General features: G+C 40.9%; 1 protein-coding gene across 1 annotated transcript; it reads right to left on the reverse strand.

Moving 5' to 3' along the window:
• Nucleotides 1–1,134: 1,134 nt before the first annotated feature.
• Nucleotides 1,135–19,960, reverse strand: LOC140895956 (uncharacterized). Its single transcript, XM_078847990.1, has 4 exons — nucleotides 19,824–19,960; nucleotides 7,994–8,048; nucleotides 3,522–5,271; nucleotides 1,135–1,217 (listed from the first exon to the last, which is right to left on the reverse strand). The coding sequence occupies exons 1-4, from the start codon at nucleotides 19,958–19,960 to the stop codon at nucleotides 1,135–1,137; spliced, it is 2,025 nt and encodes a 674-aa protein (XP_078704116.1).
• Nucleotides 19,961–20,589: the final 629 nt, after the last annotated feature.

Consider the following 20,589-nt stretch of genomic DNA (forward strand, 5'->3'; position numbering starts at 1 on the left):
TACTGTAGTCTCAAAAATTTTCTGTCAATCAGCTACACAAAAGTTGCACATTGTTTTTACCCATCCATCAACGATCTCTCTTCTGCAACTGCCAAGGGGGTATGAAACCTCAGGTTCATGTTTGGATGCATTTTTTCTCTTAGTTCCCAGACAACAGCAATGACCAAAAAGAAGTGCCTTCTCCACCTATGTTTGGTTAGGAAACTGCATTCTTTTGCATCAGACAGTGACCTAGCCATGGTGATCCACACATTCGTACCTTTCAGACTAAATTAAAGGAATGCACACACTGTACCATGGACTGATCATGAAAGCTACCTGAAAATTAAACCGGTACATCACCTAATAGCCCACGTAAAAAAAGGCAGACACCATCAAGGACATTTCAAATCAGTGCTCTGCTCTATCTAGTTCCAAATCCAATTCACAGTCCTTGCCTTCATTTGCAGAGCCCTAAATGGACTCAACCCATGCTCGCTTGGTGACAGTCTTTTCTCCTGAACTCTGGAATGACAACTTCATTTAGCTGAGATATATCAGATGACAGAACCCAGATTATGCCCATTAGCAGCCACGGCTTTCTCCAAGGAGGGTTTACAGCCATGGAACCAACTTCTACCAGAAATTAGGCTGAGTTTAAATCTTATCGCCTTCAGGGCACATTTCAAGACTCTGCTCTTCTCATTAACAAGCTCAGAGATTAACCCTTGCAAATAAGAGGTCACAAGGCAGAGATGGGGTAGGATGATTATGTAGCCTTTAGAAGATATGTCTTGTAAATGAAACAATGTATGTGCAAGTGGCCAGAATGGGTGCTTTAGAAAACTGAGTAATAATGAAATAAGGAAGCTTCACTGCAGGGCACTACCAGTTAAATGGGAAGAAGTGAGAGCAAATTGCTTTGAATCAAGCAACATGATTATTTTACAAAACACCTCCAGACACAACATTCCACTTGCAAGTCCTAATTAAAGAAAAGGGTCTTACTAGAGAGAACGACAGATGAAAAGTAAGATTAGGATCAGAAATGAGAATATAGGGCATCCCTGGACAACCTTCTGAGCCCTCCCAAGCACATACTCCTTTTAATGTCGTTAGCTGATTTTTTGGACCTGCACTTTTCTGTAATTTAATCTACCTAGATGCAGCCAGGTGGTAGTCAACTAGAAAAGCTACAGGGGATTTATCTTCATCTACTTTCTTGCAGAAATCTCCAACTGTGTAATAAAATATTGAGAATAGTGCTACTAAGATCAAACAAGCATGACTTTTTTGAGGGATAATCATAGCTATTCTGAGCATGTGAACAGGCCACTTCCTTGATGACAAGCTAAGAAGAGGATTTCAAACACTTTCCAGGACACAGTATGCCAGATGATGTGGATTCTGAGCCTAAAATTACTTTGTTCCTACTCAGTTTCTTTTTTCCTGCCTTTGCCTAGATACATTTTGGTTTTGGCAGGGCCGGGTCGGGGGGCGGGAGGGGAAGGGAGACTATCCGAAAAGGCATCTGCTTTACAGTGTAATACAATAGACTGTATGTTCATATAGCTTTCTTGGTATATTTTACTACAAAAAAGGTTGATGAATAAAAGACAAGCACAGGTTAAAGAAAAGAGGCAAAATGTTTAAGATGACTGATTGAGCAGCACAGCAAATAGAAATCCCCAAACATGGAGTCTCATGTAAAGGGAATAGAAGGGAAATCAAGATTGGAGGAGTATGTAGAATGCAGTGGTGCTGGACAGTAATACCAAAAGGTGAGATGGGGCAAATCCATACATAATTTCAAAAAAACAGAGAGAATTTGAGGAAGCATAATCTGGCTGTAGCATTCAAGATTTGCTGAGATTTAAAGAGTTGGGACATAGAGGACCAGATTTTCAAAAGGAAATGGCCACTCAACAATGTGAGAGCAGTAGAGTGCTCTCACATTAGATCTATATGTAGTGATCCCCAAGTGGGAAAAAGTTATGGGGTTTTTCTTGATTGAGAAATGATTTTCATTCTGTTGACAGCAGTAGGCTTTGGGAGAAACTTGTGAGAGGTGGGATAGATCTTCAGTTACATTATCTTTCAAGTTTCAGAGTAACAGCCGTGTTAGTCTGTATTCGCAAAAAGAAAAGGAGGACTTGTGGCACCTTAGAGACTAACCAATTTATTAGAGCATAAGCTTTCGTGAGCTACAGCTCACTTCTTCAGATGCATATCGTGGAAACTGCAGCAGGCTTTATATATACACAGAGAATATGAAACAATACCTATTCCCACCCCACTGTCCTGCTGGTAATAGCTTATCTAAAGTGATTTCCAGCACAAATCCAGGTTTTCTCACCCTCCACCCCCCCACACAAATTCACTCTCCTGCTGGTGATAGCCCATCCAAAGTGATAACTCTTTACACAATGTGCATGACAATTAAGCTGGGCTATTTCCTGCATAAATCCAGGTTCTCACATCCCCCCCACCCCCATACACACACAAACTCACTCTCCTGCTGGTAATAGCTCATCCAAACTGACCACTCTTCAAGTTAAAATCCAAGTTAAACCAGAACATCTGGGGGGGGGGTAGGAAAAAACAAGAGGAAACAGGCTACCTTGCATAATGACTTAGCCACTCCAAGTCTCTATTTAAGCCTAAATTAATAGTATCCAATTTGCAAATGAATTCCAATTCAGCAGTTTCTCGCTGGAGTCTGGATTTGAAGTTTTTTTGTTTTAAGATAGCGACCTTCATGTCTGTGATCGCGTGACCAGAGAGATTGAAGTGTTCTCCGACTGGTTTATGAATGTTATAATTCTTGACATCTGATTTGTGTCCATTTATTCTTTTACGTAGAGACTGTCCAGTTTGACCAATGTACATGGCAGAGGGGCATTGCTGGCACATGATGGCATATATCACATTGGTGGATGTGCAGGTGAACGAGCCTCTGATAGTGTGGCTGATGTTATTAGGCCCTGTGATGGTGTCCCCTGAATAGATATGTGGGCACAGTTGGCAACGGGCTTTGTTGCAAGGATAAGTTCCTGGGTTAGTGGTTCTGTTGTGTGGTATGTGGTTGTTGGTGAGTATTTGCTTCAGGTTGCGGGGCTGTCTGTAGGCAAGGACTGGCCTGTCTCCCAAGATTTGTGAGAGTGTTGGGTCATCCTTTAGGATAGGTTGTAGATCCTTAATAATGCGTTGGAGGGGTTTTAGTTGGGGGCTGAAGGTGACGGCTAGTGGCGTTCTGTTATTTTCTTTGTTAGGCCTGTCCTGTAGTAGGTAACTTCTGGGAACTCTTCTGGCTCTATCAATCTGTTTCTTTACTTCTGCAGGTGGGTATTGTAGTTGTAAGAAAGCTTGACAGAGATCTTGTAGGTGTTTGTCTCTGTCTGAGGGGTTGGAGCAAATGCGGTTGTATCGCAGAGCTTGGCTGTAGACGATGGATCGTGTGGTGTGGTCAGGGTGAAAGCTGGAGGCATGCAGGTAGGAATAGCGGTCAGTAGGTTTCCGGTATAGGGTGGTGTTTATGTGACCATTGTTTATTAGCACTGTAGTGTCCAGGAAGTGGATCTCTTGTGTGGACTGGACCAGGCTGAGGTTGGTGGTGGGATGGAAATTGTTGAAATCATGGTGGAATTCCTCAAGGGCTTCTTTTCCATGGGTCCAGATGATGAAGATGTCATCAATATAGCGCAAGTAGAGTAGGGGCTTTAGGGGACGAGAGCTGAGGAAGCGTTGTTCTAAATCAGCCATAAAAATGTTGGCATACTGTGGGGCCATGCGGGTACCCATAGCAGTGCCGCTGATCTGAAGGTATACATTGTCCCCAAATGTGAAGTAGTTATGGGTAAGGACAAAGTCACAAAGTTCAGCCACCAGGTTAGCCGTGACATTATCGGGGATAGTGTTCTTGACGGCTTGTAGTCCATCTTTGTGTGGAATGTTGGTGTAGAGGGCTTCTACATCCATAGTGGCCAGGATGGTGTTATCAGGAAGATCACCGATGGATTGTAGTTTCCTCAGGAAGTCAGTGGTGTCTCGAAGGTAGCTGGGAGTGCTGGTAGCGTAGGGCCTGAGGAGGGAGTCTACATAGCCAGACAATCCTGCTGTCAGGGTGCCAATGCCTGAGATGATGGGGCGCCCAGGATTTCCAGGTTTATGGATCTTGGGTAGTAGATAGAATATCCCAGGTCGGGGTTCCAGGGGTGTGTCTGTGCGGATTTGATCTTGTGCTTTTTCAGGAAGTTTCTTGAGCAAATGCTGTAGTTGCTTTTGGTAACTCTCAGTGGGATCAGAGGGTAATGGCTTGTAGAAACTCGTGTTGGAGAGCTGCCGAGCAGCCTCTTGTTCATATTCCGACCTATTCATGACGACAACAGCACCTCCTTTGTCAGCCTTTTTGATTATGATGTCAGAGTTGTTTCTGAGGCTGTGGATGGCATTGCGTTCCGCATGGCTGAGGTTATGGGGCAAGTGATGCTGCTTTTCCACAATTTCAGCCCGTGCACGTCGGCGGAAGCACTCTATGTAGAAGTCCAGTCTGCTGTTTCGACCTTCAGGAGGAGTCCACCTAGAATCCCTCTTTCTGTAGTGTTGGTTGGGAGACCTCTGTGGATTAGTATGCTGTTCAGAGGTATTTTGGAAATATTCCTTGAGTCGGAGACGTCGAAAATAGGATTCTAGGTCACCACAGAACTGTATCATGTTCGTGGGGGTGGAGGGGCAGAAGGAGAGGCCCCGAGATAGAACAGCTCCTTCTGCTGGGCTGAGAGTATAGTTGGATAGGTTAACAATATTGCTAGGTGGGTTGAGGGAACCATTGCTGTGGCCCCTTGTAGCATGTAGTAGTTTAGAAAGTTTAGTGTCCTTTTTCTTTTGTAGAGAAGCAAAGTGTGCGTTGTAAATGGCTTGTCTAGTTTTAGTAAAATCCAGCCACGAGGAAGTTTGTGTGGAAGGTTGGTTTTTTATGAGAGTATCCATTTTTGAGAGCTCATTCTTAATCTTTCCCTGTTTGCTGTAGAGGATGTTGATCAGGTGATTCCGCAGTTTCTTTGAGAGCGTGTGGCATAAGCTGTCAGCATAGTCTGTGTGGTATGTAGATTGTAATGGATTTTTTACCTTCAGTCCTTTTGGTACGATGTCCATCTGTTTGCATTTGGAAAGGAAGATGATGTCTGTCTGTATCTGTACAAGTTTTTTCATGCAGTTGATAGATTTCCACTCCATACGGCTAAATGCAGTGCCTTGCATAATGACAGGTTTCAGAGTAACAGCCGTGTTAGTCTGTATTCGCAAAAAGAAAAGGAGGACTTGTGGCACCTTAGAGACTAACCAATTTATTAGAGCATAAGCTTTCGTGAGCTACAGCTCACTTCTTCAGATGCATATCGTGGAAACTGCAGCAGGCTTTATATATACACAGAGAATATGAAACAATACCTATTCCCACCCCACTGTCCTGCTGGTAATAGCTCTCCATGGCCATATGGCAGCCTGGGTCAGGATAGGGGATGCAGGTGAATTAACTGATCTTATTACATTGTAAAGGGCATGTGTCAGAGTTGCTTATTGGCTCCCTCTCTTTTTAAATTTTCATATTAAATGAGGTAGTGGTGGTATTAGAAGGAAAGTAGTATTTTGCTCCTAAAATTCTGCACAAGCAGTGTCTATTCTTCCATATGCAAATTATTTGGTTTTGTTGACTCAATCCCCTTTGGGTCTAAGCATTTAAGAGACTTTAGGTTTTTTTGTCAGAAGTAATGTATGGCCATAAATTATCAGAAAACAAAAAGTAATTACCTTCAGCCATAGACCAAAATTGCATAAATGGATAAACAACTATCAGTGTACTAAACTGGTTAAATCCTTTTGTTTATCAGGGCTTTTGTTTTGCACACAGTGGTAATGGGATAAACTTACACAGGAGGTTAAATGGTGTGCCTTAAGGTCTATGCAAGCAGCTCTTCATTTTTCTCATGTACATGGGGATACTTTAATTGCTTCTGCCCTCAGAGCGTTCAAGGCTGAAGTTTTTACTCTAATGTGATATGGTGCAGAAATTTGGGGCCGGAAAGATCTAAAATCATTAGAGGTGGCACAAAATATATTTCTGAAGAGTATACTTAATCTTAATTATAATCCAGCTGCTTTACTTAAGACAGTGTGAGTGAATACTCTTTCAATCACAGCACAACTCCTCTTTATCAACTACTGGGTCCACATTAAGAATATGAACAGACATCAGCTACCAAGGTCACATCTGGAAAAACAGCTTAATAAAGCTAATAAGAATTTTCATCTGCTCCCAAGATCACGTTTCGAGAAACAGCTTAATAAGTCAGAAACTTTAAAATTTTCCTGGCTTTTGAAAATCTGCCTCTCTCTGCATTTCTAGCGGTTTTCAGAATTTAGTCTGGTCAGAACTCTAAGTGAGAGTTCAAAAATTCTAATTAACCTTAGATCTGAACAGGGCCAGCTCCAGACACCAGCGAAGGAAGCAGGTGCCTGGGGTGGCCAATAGAAAGGGGTGGCATTCCCTGTGTTATTGGGGCAGTACGTTCGGGTCTTTGGTGGCAATTCCTCCATTCCCTCTCTTCCTCTTTGGTGGCAATTCGGCAGCAGCTCGTTCGGCGTTTTGGGTTTTTTTCTTCGCCGCTTGGCGCGGCAAAAAAGCTGGAGCCAGCCCTGGAAGATATTTGTAAACAACTTGACATGGCAGATGTTATGGCTCCCTTATTAAAGGGACCACTTGTGGACTGGATGCATTTTGAAATCTGGACTAATAAACTAATTAGGTCCTTAATCTTCATTTTTAAAGAATGTAATCTCATTATTTAAAAGAGAGATACACAGGTTTTGAGAGGCAAATGGTTTATACTCAGGTTTAAGATTTGCCTGTTACTTATTTTGTAACTTTTGACATCTCCAATTTTGGCTCAGTATTCTTCCACTTCAATAACTCAACAATTAGAATATTGGTTATGCAGAGATAATGTTTTCATTATTTGGATAGTTGCCATATTTGCTTGGTCAATGGCAAAAGTAAGAAAATATTTGTGACATTCTTTATGCCCTAAATGGATCAATTTATTTTTCATGTTAATGCAATTTTATCCTTGTATGTTGTTTTACTGGATGCTTTGAAAGTTTAAATTGAAGAAGGGCTTAAATTCTGTTTTCTGTTCTTTGTATCATAATGAACTTTTGAATTTGCACCTCTTTTGTTGAGCATTATGGCTAATGGCTAAGATGCTATATTAATACAATTTGAGTTTGCATTCTGAATATGAATTTGACTACATGCTTGAACTCTGAGTGAATTTTGTTTTTTGATTAAGCAAATCTTAGTTCCTCTTTACACAGCTATTCATACAAACAAAACTGATGGAGGGCATGTTGGTGCAAAATGAATAAAAAAGGGATGTGAACATAGCCAAAGTGAAAATTGTATTTAGAGGTCATCAAAACATTTACAAATACATTTTCTCACCATCTATCCAGTTCTAGGTCAGACCAAGGAAAAGACAAATTCTGGCAGTATTCCACAAGTGAAACAGACTTACAGTCCAGGGGATTGTAAAAGCAAACAAAATGAAGAATAGCTGATCTTGGTAATTAAAATTAATGTACGACTTAAAAGGGTGTTAGACATCTCAGATATGGAACAAAGTACAATTTTTGAATGACATTTTAAAACAAAGGAGATGCTTTATACTATTCTCTTTGGTTCCTTTTCCTTATACCACCTCATATTTTGCAACATTGTATGGAAACACCTTTTGTGATTAATGTACACATGAGAATTGTTAATTGTTGGTTCATTGAGTTGTCTGTAGCCATTACAAATTGCACAGATTGCACCTTATCTGCAGGATATAATTACTCATCACTCTGTGCCTGCTTCATGGCATCTGGGAAATGTGGTCTTTAGTGAACCTCTGGGCTAATGGGTGTGGAGGACCCATCATGACTAAATCCCCAGGAGACAACATTCTGTCAGACTTACCAATAATTTTTCTTTCATACCAGTGTAATTGGGTTGTTCATCTGTTCTTGAAGGACTACAGATTGGGGAAAAGGATATTTATTCTGTTTAGTTTTTCTAGCTAGCTTGTTTAACATGTTCTGAAATTTCTTACAGTAACCACAACAATGAATCAACAGCAAAGACCTATATAGCTGTTGTCATTCCTTCCCTTGAAGCGGTTTTCTCATTGTCTTAAACAATTTCCTGATACAATAGGTAAACATATGTCTTTACCAGTAACTTGGTTTTTCCTTTATGCTTCTTCTAGAAAGAGTGGGAGTTCCCCAAGACTGGAAAAACAGTGTGTTTAAATGAAAATTGGATGCCAAACCTGGATGGATCTTTTGACACCTCAAAATTTTGGGATGTTTAGTTTCTTGTTTCAAATAATTGGTATTGAATGTATCTCTGCTTTGCATGTAGAAATGGACATTTAGACACACAAACATACAGAACTAACTCTTCACCTTTGGGTATGCAGGAAAGATAAATATGGTAGTCCCTTAATGTCATGTAACCCAGACTGGAACTGATCTAAGTCTTAAGATGGTTAGGCTGATGTGGAAGGAGGCATTAAAAGAATCAAACTTGTTCCACTGGAGCAGCATAAAGAGATATTTTAGAAATTCATGTAAATTAGACCCTTGCCCATTGTGAAGGGGCCCTATAAAAACAAAACCTACTGCAAGAAAAAATACCATCTTTCTTCAGCTACCCCACCCCTACAATTAAAAATGTCAGCTCCACTCAATAGTTTTAGATTGTGTTATAGATCAAATGGATTATTGTGAAACCTACAGCTCAAAAGTTAATATATAGTTTTAACAAGAATAGATTGATCAAACTTGTTATTTTGGATGTGATAACAAAATTACTAAGATCAATCATCCTTGAGTAAGTCTTTTGTCATAGAATTTCTTATTATGAGTGATATGAAGACTTATAACTCAAAAACAGTGTTTAAGAAAATGCAGTCTAAATTCTTCCAATATATCCAACTCCTAAATTACTTTTTTACGTTTTATTTTAAAAAGATGTTATGTTCTGATGGGGCTGGATGACTCTGAGCATTAGCAATCAGCCACGAAACATTTCACCTTTTGGTGGTAAGTCTGAATCTAAACCCAGGGGTTAAATTCTTGCCTTTGATGGGATATATCCAGTCACTGGAAGAGTTTCTTTGTGTGGGTGTATTCTCAGGTGCCAGCATGATTCTAGAGCACCCCTTCTCCTCTCAACTGATGCAGGAGGTATGGGGAAAAGATTGTAGTCAGGGAATTCCTGCATTATGGTTATTCTCAATTCCTGGAACAGCTCTTGGGAGCCATGGGCAACTGACTCAGGCATAAATTGTGTCAAGAGCTGCTCTTGTATAGAGTTGCCCCAGGGGAGGAAAAGGTGGCAAAAAGCTACTTTTATGTCCCTCTGCTTAGCTGCAGCTGAAAACTGGGGCCAAGGTTGATGACAACCAAAAGATGTTACCTATCCAATGGCTGTTCAGGGGCCTCCGTGTAGTAGATTGGTGATCTCCGTCTACTTCCTAATAAAATGTGTCCTCATAAAAACAATAACCCACAATACCCTTTTCACTGAGGCCAACAAATGAATGGGCAAGGAGAATAAACTACTCTCTCTCACTCCTATAAAGGTGATACTTTCTGGGAAAGTGCTTTGAGGAATCTTACACAGCCATTGCCTGTCCCGTATCCGTTTTATGGGACGGGGGAAAAAACTTCAGCACTATCAATGCATTAATCCACTAATTTTAGAAATAGTCAATTATCCGATAAACTGCATGAATCAAAACAACCATACACATCAAAGCACTATAAAAAAAGAAGAGTAGCTCTGCAGATGGTCAAAATATTTATCACGTAAATAACGCATTAATGTTATCAGTCAGTGAGTAATAGGCCAGATTCTATGGAGTTACACTAATCTATGCCAGATAAATGTCTGGCCCAGTATATTCATTAATATCTTCTTACTATAACACTGATATGAAAGAACAGTGTTCAGAAAAAATTGTTTCCATATATTATGATGTAAATCTGAGAACATGTATAAGTCAAAACGAGAGCTGCATTTTGGGGACATTCACAAGAGAAAATGAGTGATTAAGAGGAATGCAATAGAAGGCATCCATGAACTATATTAGAGGCAGAGCTGGCAGACAAAATATTTCCATAATTCAAGACCCTATTTTTAATTGCTTATAACTTTGCCAAAATTGCCCTTTACACTGAAAAATTCCTTACTTGGCTTCTGCCTTGTGCTGATTTAAAAAAAAATTTATGACAAAAAGTGGTTCAGCCATTTCTGAGAATGAGGTTAGGGAAAAATACTTAAAGAAATTTTTACAATAATTTCTTTGAAAAGCTCGAGCATCTTCATGGTTTTGAGCAGGGACATTTAGTGCCCGCTCCCACCCCACACACAAAAAAACCTGAAAAATTTCCTTGCATAATACTGTCTACATATATACCTACATACTAAATATAGTGCAATGCATGCTGCAAAATGATTTTTTTGAGAAATTAACTATTCTGTAGGGGTGGAGATGTGTTTGAAGAGACCTCATTCACCATAATAAAACTGTGCACTTCTCTGGTGCCTTCACCCAGGTAGGGATCGCCAAGTACTTTACATAAACTGGAGCAAAGCCACTCAAAACTCAAAGTGAGCTGTAGCTCACAAAAGCTTATGCTCAAATAAATTGGTTAGTCTCTAAGGTGCCACAAGTCCTCCTTTTCTTTTTGCCTATGGGGAAGGTAACTGTGGAGAAGCTGGGGCAAAGAGAAGTGACATCACTTGTGCATGATTACACAGGATGCAGAACCAGAAAGAGTACCCTGACCTCCTCAATCCCTCTCCTCTGCTTTAACCAATATAGAAGTCATGTCAACATCTCTAAAGATAGGTCTACCCTTATAGCAGTGTGTAGGATACAGAGACTGCAAACCCAGCTAACACAAATACAAATTGCAATTTAGATAGGGAGGCACTGCTTAGGTGAATAGAGTGCCCTGTACACCTGAACCCTAGGGTATATACCTACACAGCTCTCTAATTCCCCAAGCAGCGCCTTCCACATCTACACTACTATTTTTAACAGTATAGTCTCTTGCTGCTGGAGCCTTTCCCCACCCCAGAGAAAGGTTCCAGCAGCAGGGAAAGGATCTGGCCGGATCCAGCAGTGGGGAGTTCCCAGAACCTTTCCCCACTGCCTCCCACCCTGCTGGAGCCTTTCACTGCTGCATTTAGCTACACACCTCAGTGACAAGTGTGGGTGCAGCCTGCTTTCACTGCGGCATGTAGCTACGTGTGTGGTGCCTGTGCGCTACCCGCTGCCCTTAGTGTAGACAAAGGATAACTGTGACAAAATGACAAGTGTTATGCTAACAATTTTGCTTTGTGAAGCTCCAGGAGTGGGCGAGATGCATAGTTGCCATTTAAAAAAATTACTCTAGTGTTTTGGGGGATTTTTAATGGTGCATTTTGTAGATAAGTAAATATATTTTTGCCTACATTATACCTTCAATGACATGGTTTTCACTTTTGAAGCATAATTGCTTTTTGGTTTTTTTTGCAGGGAGCTTCCCAGAGGATGATACTTCCCTGGTCCTACACTGATCTCTCAGCACATCAACACATGCTGCTCACTGACCTCAATCTAAGTGACCCTACCTTAGAGGAGCTGCTCCCATTTATCCAATTACAAAAACACAGCTATTAAAAACACAACAAAATATCCCAACACCATGGTTCAAAATTACTAACAAACCTCTTTCTAAAACAGTATTCCAGGGCCTTCACACAGCACAAATGTATTTTATCACTTTAAATTCATTTATAATTGCATGCAATTTAAAATTAATCATCTTGGCTTTTGTACGGCTCTTGCCTTTTGTGTCCCTAGGACTCTCTTGAAAAAAAAGAGATGCGAAATATCAGGGCCCTTTCTTGGTAAAAACAAATGATAAATACGATAAGTAGAATCAAGGGGGGAATAAGGACAACTGCTTTTGTCGTGGGATTCTCCCAGAAGTGCTAGTTTGGAGTTTTACTGAATTGAAAGAGCAAAGTTGCTCGACCAATAAAAACATAACTAATTAGCAAATGTTTTACCACTGAATCCATGTAGAATATACAGAGGATGGTGAGGTTGGGGGGCAGGGAGGGAATGGTTTAATGGTTAGTATTACTTGTCTGATTGTTGTTGGCTCATTTCCAGCAGTGATAGTCTGAGACATAATTTCTCTCTCATGCATTTAGGAACTGAAGTTTTTGATTTCAATTCCCACTCATCAGGCAGCATCTTATAATTGTGAAATAGAGTACTTTACCCTTTAGGTACTTAAATCATTCCAATTATGAAAATTCTTCCCAGGGAGCAGGTTCTATATGTTAGACTTAGTAGGACATAGGGGATCATCTGCAAGAGGGAGATGGTCTGCTGGGAGTCCGGAGTCCTTACTTTGAGCAGCTATTATCACTGTAATTGGGGAGGTGGGGAATCAACCCTCAAGACTGAGATTCATCATTATTACAGTGGTGTTGATTCTGCCTTGAAAGTTAAACCTAATGATCCTGCTAGACATATGATGTAGAAATTCTCAAGTTGGCTACTGTCAGCACCGGTATTTTAGCTTAACAATCAGATGTCTGTGGTCACGGTGCCATTTCTGACGACACTGTATCCAGATTTTGAAGGGAACCAGGCAACAGGAGATCTGGATTCTATCCCTTGTTCAGCTTAAGAATTGTTGTGTGACACTGAGCAACTCACTAGCCCTCTTTGTATTTCAATTCCTCGTTCCTCAAAATGGGGATATAAACACGTAGCACCTACTTGTGGGAAAGGTAGGATGTCCAAACAAACACAATTCTGAAGTGCTCACACTCCTTAAAAGGAAGGTGCTACAGAATTGCAAAATTTGTGCATAAAACCAGGTCAGAAATCTCAGCTGCCTTCAACCACAATTCACATTATAGGAAACTGTGCCCAAACTGGCTGGTTCATCTAAGATTACCCCCACCCACCAGGCTCTTTTCTGAGTTTATGAAAAACAAAACAAAACAAAAAACACTGAATTAGCTTCTAGCTTTAGAATAGTTTATCTCAATCATAATCAATTTTAATTTAGTTAGGGTGGGGGAAAGTGATCTCTTACTATACTGTCTTTATATAACACTTAAGGATTTAAATTTGCCATGTCAAAAGTACTCCACTTTTCTGAAAAGTGGCTGTGAAAGTGATATTGAGAGGTTCTCAATATGTTCCAGATCAATTGTACAAGAAAATTGTGTATTTTTTCCTCACTCCCAGCCCTGCAAACTCAAACTGGGATCTGAAATTAAGTAATATCTATGTAATGCTTAAGTACACATTTATAAATTGTATAAAAATACCATAATTTAACCTCTCTGCTGTCTACAGTAACATCAATTTTTCAGGAAAAGAACATAAACGTAACAAAAGAAATAAAAATCTACACAAAAGATAAACCAAACAAAATGTGTTTGCTTTTTGCCCTCCACCTTACTGAATTCAGGCTATGAAAATGCAGGATAGAGTCAGTCTTAGAGGTGAAGGCCCTCACTGAACTGAGAAAGTTCTTTGTCAACTTCCCAAGAGAACTGGCCTCTCCCCGAGTTTCTTCCCCAGTATTTCAATGACATATTTCAGTTTCAGAGTGATAGCCGTGTTAGTTGGTATCAGCAAAAACAACGAGGAGTACTTGTGGCACCTTAGAGACTAAAATGTATTTGGGCATAAGCTTTTGTGGGCTAAAACCCACTTCATCAAATGCAGGGAGTGGAAAATACAGTTGGAAGATATATATAAAAGTACATGAAAAGATATATATCTCTTCCTACTGTATTTTTCACTCCCTGCATCTGATGAAGTGGGTTTTAGTCCATGAAAGCTTATGCCCAAATACATTTTAGTCTCTAAGGTGCCACAAGTACCCCTTGATATTTCAGAGTATTTCAATTGGTCTGGATTTCACAACCAAGGATTAAAAAAAGCTTTCTATTTTGGCCACGTGCAAACATTGTTTCTAACACAATAAATTTGTAATTAGTTTTCTGAAGCCTTTCTCCCCTTTCACTTCACCTCTCACTGGTGATCTGTGTAATATACCAAGCTGCAAAGATGGTATGGGATGAAAGAGGCAACCAGGTGCCATTTTGTCACTGTTCAATCACAACATATGGTTCTGTTTCACTAGATCATCACCAAAGTGGCCCATTAAACAACATTTACATCTCATTCATGGGAGCTGTGTAAATGAAGTAGTTTTTACTGCTCTAACTACGGCAAACCCAATATATCACAATGGAGGTTACAGTCCCGTGTACTATTGCCCACAGCACACCAACTCTGGTGCAGCCTTTGTAGTAAATGAGTTAACATTCCTCCATGTACACAGTTGCACATTTTATCTCTATTGATCTGGCAAAATAATATGCCATCAGTTTTGTACAGATTATAGCCCTAAGCTTCCAGCAGCCAGACCTGCAGATTTTGTCTTCATTTTTTATTTTCTTGAAGCTTGCCAGTGAATGCAAAGGTTGACATACACTTTGAATTACCCAGTTGGTCTGTCATCTCATCTCTATTGGTTAAGTTCATCACAAGGGCCAATCCATATTTAACAGCATTTTAGTAAAGTCTTACAGATATCCTATGTACGCTCATTTAGAGGAGGTCACAGAGATTTGAAGCCAGAGCAGTATCTACTATATGTGCACGGCTGCATGATCGTATTGTTTTAAACAGATTTCCTTAGAATTACACAGGCTGGCAGACTAAGGATATACAGTATAATATATACAAAGCAACATCGATTTTCTTACACAGCAAGCTTCACCAGGACTCTGATTTCAAAGTTTCAGGATTTGGAACTCCTAATTATGCTGCTGTGTCCTAACTGAATACTCAGTATCTTAGGAACCCAAATTTCCTGAGCATCTCGCCAGTCTAAAATATTTTATCTTCACTATGTTTTCAATACAGACCAGTTCATTCTTCTAATTCACCCTCTTAAATTATTTATGGCAGCAGCATATTTTAGCAGTAGTCTCTTAAACTGAAATCTTCCCGTCTATGTAAACGACATGCTGATAGCCTTGTATTTTTTAACTACCAAGGAAATTCTCTCCTGCAGGGAGTCCAGCCATTAAAATCATCTTTGCTGCTGTCTGGAACACATCTGAAGTTTTCTGCCATCCCAAATCATTAGCGAGCCTAGCAAGTGAGTTAGTCCCAACATCGCTGAAAGTCTTTGTGTTTGAAATTGTTTGAATGGATAATAAGTTTACCTGGGAGTTCTTCCTTCTAGGGTGCTTTTTTCTTTTTAAATCAAAGTTGCAACTCAACTGTAGAAAGACAACGGCTGCAGCAAGCTGAGACTAAGTCCCTGATTCTGCAAGCTGAGGTATGCAGGCAGACCTCCTCAGAGCCACATTCACGTCAGTGGGACTGAACGCAAGGATGAGAATCTGCCCACATGACTAAGGCTATGTTTACACTCGCACTTTTGTCAGGCGGGTGTGTGTTTTACCCCTGGCGAACATAAATTTCACTGACATAAGCACCAGTGTGGACAGTGCTATGTCGGCAGGAGACATTCTCCCGTGGACAGCTACCGGCACTCATTGGGGGATGGTTCAATTAGGTCGGCAGGAGAGCTCTCTCTCTCCTTGGTATAGAGTGGCTACATGGGAAACCTTACAGCGGCACAGCTGCAGTGGTACAGGTCTGCAGTGTAGACAAAACCTCAGACTGCAGGATTGGGGTTAAATTAGACCAAAAAGGACTAAGAATGGTAAAAGTAAACTTAGTTTTTTAAGTTTCCTCTTAAACTGTGTAGCCTATTAAGAGCCGCTCAGCCTCAGCCCCAGCCCCAACCTAACCCAGCCCAGCCATGGACCTGCTGCAGCCAGGGGAGACTCGCCTCTCCTCTGGCCCCACCCAGCCCAGCCCAGACCTGCTGTGGCTGGAAGAGAGGCACCTCTCCCCGCTGGCCCCAGCCTGGACCTGGCATGGCTGGGGGAGAGATGCCTGTCCCACAGCCCCCACCCCGGAGCTGCCATGGCAGGGAGAGGTGCCCCTCCTCCCCAGCCCAGGTGCTGCTGACAGGAGAGAGAGCTGGGGGGAGTCCTCTCTCCCCGCCATAGCCTAGGGCCAGCCTGCACCCCAACCCACCCCCTCACCCACCTGCACCCCAGCCCTCAGCCTGCACCCCAGCCCTCACCCACCCCCAACCCTCTGCCCCACCCCAGAGCCCCTCATCCCCGGCCCCACCCCAGAGCCAGGACCCCCCCACCCCCGCATACCCCAACACTCTGACCCAGTGCTGCGCCCTCTCCCACACTCCGAACCTCTCAGCCCCACCCCCACCACATGAATTTTGTTATGTGCACCAATATGGAGATGATGTGTCACACATCACCTCCACATTGGTGCACATAACAAAATTCATTCTGCATGTGTGGGGAAATTAGAGGGTTATCCATTGCTAGATACAGCTCAGGTGACCCCAATTTTTATATTCTAACTAGAATCCTCAAATCTATTGATGCTGCATTTAATATGTATGCATTTCTCTGGTTTTATTGCTGTATTAAAATAGTTCACATAGGTCAGGTGGTAATGTGGTTAAATAAATTAGGAAACAGAGTTCATGTTTTCACTTGTTTTGCATGGAGTTCACTTATTGAGTTTTTGGTATAAAATCTACAAAGAATAACATCATTTATATATACAGACAGATTCCAGTCCTACTGTGATTTCTTACTATGTATTTGTTATTCAGTCTAATTTCTTTAATCAGTAATGATGAACACCTTTCGTACTAATACTATAATGCAGCTAGGTACCCGTGGAAGAAAAATACACCATTAAAATAATGCTGCGTACACATATTAAAACCATTAAGATTATCCACATCTGATGTGACACTTAAGACTAAGTAGAGGCCAGTTAAAAGCACATGAAAGACATTAAATTATTCTTTGATCAAGTACACTACATATCTAATTAATTAGAAAAATTACGACTGATTCTGAAAGAATCAATCCAGCTTCCTAACAAAAGGCTACTCAGGAGTTAAGGGACCAACTTGACTAGCTCCAGTGACTGGAGTTTCTGTTATGTAGCACCAGGCTACTTTTGTCTACCCATAGCAACTTATTCAAATGGCATCTTCTGTTAAATAAGAAGCTGGAATATCTGCAAAATGAGCTAAGATTCGACCAACAGCACAATACTTTGCTATCTTTCAGATGACTCATTCCAGCATGGCCACAGGTATCCATTCTTCTAGAATATATTTTCTTGTGGCATCTGAACTTGATAGGCCAAATTCATCGTTGGTGTACTTGCACTGGCTTCAAAGAGAGCTTCATGATTAGAGAACTTCAGACCAGCTGGTCTGCAAATGACACCACATAGCTAGTGGAAACTGTCTAGATGAGGGCTTTAAAAAGCACCTTGTATGTGACCCAACAGTCAAAAGGACCCTTCCTTGCCCATTTGTGCTTGAAAAAGAAACAAACACTCTTTCACGAGGGGAGACCAATGGAGACATTGTTTCCTGACTTAATGGGCTGATTCAACAGGCCAATGAATCCGTCAATACACATTTTTGACATTGATTCCATATACCAAAAATGTAGTGGAAAAAAAGACTTTCAATAGCATTCACTGATATATTGAGCTCTACAAACATCTTCTCAGATACAGCCATGTAAAATGACATGAGCGCAATTCATAGCATACTGGGTTAGAAAATGGAAATGAGTGATTCAATAAGTTTTATATACAGAGAACTGAAACCTTATTTAATTTCCTCTGAATGTTACACTTCATCTGCTGTGTCTGCATATGTACTGTATACTATTAACATTTAAAAAAACAGATTTACTTAAGTGACAGAAATGAAGTCACACAGGCTGTAACAAACCATGAAACTTCTCTCTCAAAGGACACATTTGTGTCCTGTATTGGACAATTAATGTCATTACAGATTGTAGAATTAATAACCCTCATTAAAAGCATCTGGAGAATTTCACTGCCACAACTGTGACCAACCTGTAATGCCCAAGTGGAAATCAAGGTTATATACTTAATTTCTGCCTTTAAATTTTACTAAATTAGCTTTTATTTATCAAAGTATGAAGTACTTGTGCCACACAATTATTCAAAGCCCTGAACTCTGCTGCTGGTCAAGGATAATTGGAAACACTAGATTACATTTGAGTATATGATTAGCAGAACTGCTTTAAGGTGATACTAATTAGCAAAGAAAAAAACTGAGTTTCTTACTTTGACATATTATTATAACATTCACAGTTTAATATTTAGAAAAAATGCTCTTGCTAACACATATATTGCACTTATGGAATCGGAAGTCAGATTTCCATCTGTATTAGCTCTGAATTATTATTATTGCTTATCTATACTATGGTAGCATATAGAGTCTGCTAATAAAGGGCCCTGTTGCATTAAGCAGTGTATACATTCCTAACTAGATGTTCCCTGCCCCAAAGAGTCTGCAATCTAAGTAGCGTATCCTCACATGTAGCCTCATTGATTTCAATGGGACTGCTCACAGGGTAAAGTATTACCATGAATAACAGTGTCAGAATCTGGCTCTAGCTCATCTTAGGAATTTTTCCAACCAGCTCTAACCAGGATCTCATTGTTCTAAGCATTATGCAACCAGTGGGTCCCTGCCCAAAAGGTTTACAATGTTTAGAGGCTGGTCAAAAGAATCAAGAATGCTTGTAAATTTCAGAGATAGGAAGACCAAATTCTCTACTTGCAAAGTTGTAATGAGCTGCTATAGCTGGTCAAAATAGATGAAAACTTGTTGATTTTTTTTTCATCAAAAGATTTCCTCAAATTTTGAAAAAAGTTGAAAAATCTCAACTAGTGCTAACTGCATCTTCAATTACATGCATTCATGATTTTGCTTAGATCTATATTTGCACCTGTAAAGGTGTCCATGCTTGTCTATGGAAATGTTCATGGGAAAAGGAAACCTAGTAATTACAAGCATCTGCAGAATTCTCTAGGGACAAACTGTGTGGAAGAAAGATGGACAAGATAGCTGCTGACTCTGAGAAGTGAGAACAAAAATGTACAAATTTCTTGCTTTCTATTACAGAAGAGGAAGTGGAAATCAATTGTAAGGTGTATTAAAATATTTGTTTCAGAAAAATGAAGATGTTCTCTCATGGATCATATAAAAAGGTTGTCATAAGCCAAATCTACTAAGAGAAAGAAGAGTGACCCATAATGCGATCAGAATAAAAATGAAAGAAAACAAGAATGGAGAGAATAAAATAAACTCAGAATACAGAAAACAGCAAAAACACAACAACAATGCAACAAAGATTAAGAAGTAAGGTTTTTTTTATCAGACTGGAAGAGCTCTGGAGAGGATACTTTCTTTGACCATGTCTACATTGGCAGAGTTTTTTTGTCGAGAGTTTGGTCGCTGATAAAAAAGCACTTAAAGAAAATTGCTGTTGTGTGTTCACATTGTCTTCCACTGGTGGCATAGTGCATTCACACTTGCGTCACTTGCACAGGCAACGAGAGCAGTGTACGGTGAGTAGCTATCCCACAGTGCATCTCTCCCCCTTCTGCCAGTAGGTGTTGAGAGAAGGTGCAGGGGATTGTGGCACATCATGGGTCTGGGCTCAATGTCCCATGCTGCTTTCTGCCCCAGCATTCCATGTTCAGTTCATGGCATTTTTCAATGTCCCTTGTTCTCTGCTTGCCCCGCCACACCTATCTGCAGGAATGGATCCCATGCTGATCTCCACTGCTCTGACAGCTGTCACAAGCACGTCGCGAATAGCAGTGGAGTTATTCTGGAAGTTACGAAGGCAACAGTAGCCTTCGTTGCCTGATGCGGTGTCCGCCATGGAAAGCAGCAACATTAGATTGCTTTCAGCATTAACGGAAGAGCCGAACACAGTGAAGTGTCGTTTCTAGGCTCGGGAAACTAGCACAGCGGGGTGGGATCGCATCGTTATGCGGGTCTGGGATGACAAGCAGCGGCTGCAGAACTTTTGGATGCAGAAAGCCACCTTCCTGGGACTGTGTGCTGAGCTCGCCCCAACCCTGCAGCGCAAGGTTACCCAAATGAGAGCTGCCCTCTTGGTGGAAAAGCGAACGGTGATCTCAGTGTGGAAGCGGACGACTCCAGACTGCTACCGGTCTGTCACAGACCAGTTTGGAGCGGGAAAGTAAACTGTTTGGGCTGTGTTAATGCACGTGTGCAAGGTATTTAATCACATTCTGCTGTGAAGGACAATGACTCTTGGCAATGGGTGTGAAATTGTGGATGTCATTGCAGAAATGGGTTTCCCTAACTGCAGCGGGGCGATACATGGCACACATATTCCAATTCTGGCACCGGACCACCTTGCAAGAAGTGCAACAATTGGAAGGGGTACTTCTCCATGGTTTTGCAGGCACTTGTGGATCACCGTGGGCATTTCACTGACATCAATGCGGAGTGGTCCGGAAAGGTGCATGATGCCCGTATGTT

Source organism: Lepidochelys kempii, chromosome 11 (assembly GCF_965140285.1).
Source record: "Lepidochelys kempii isolate rLepKem1 chromosome 11, rLepKem1.hap1, whole genome shotgun sequence".
NCBI lineage: Eukaryota > Metazoa > Chordata > Testudines > Cheloniidae > Lepidochelys > Lepidochelys kempii.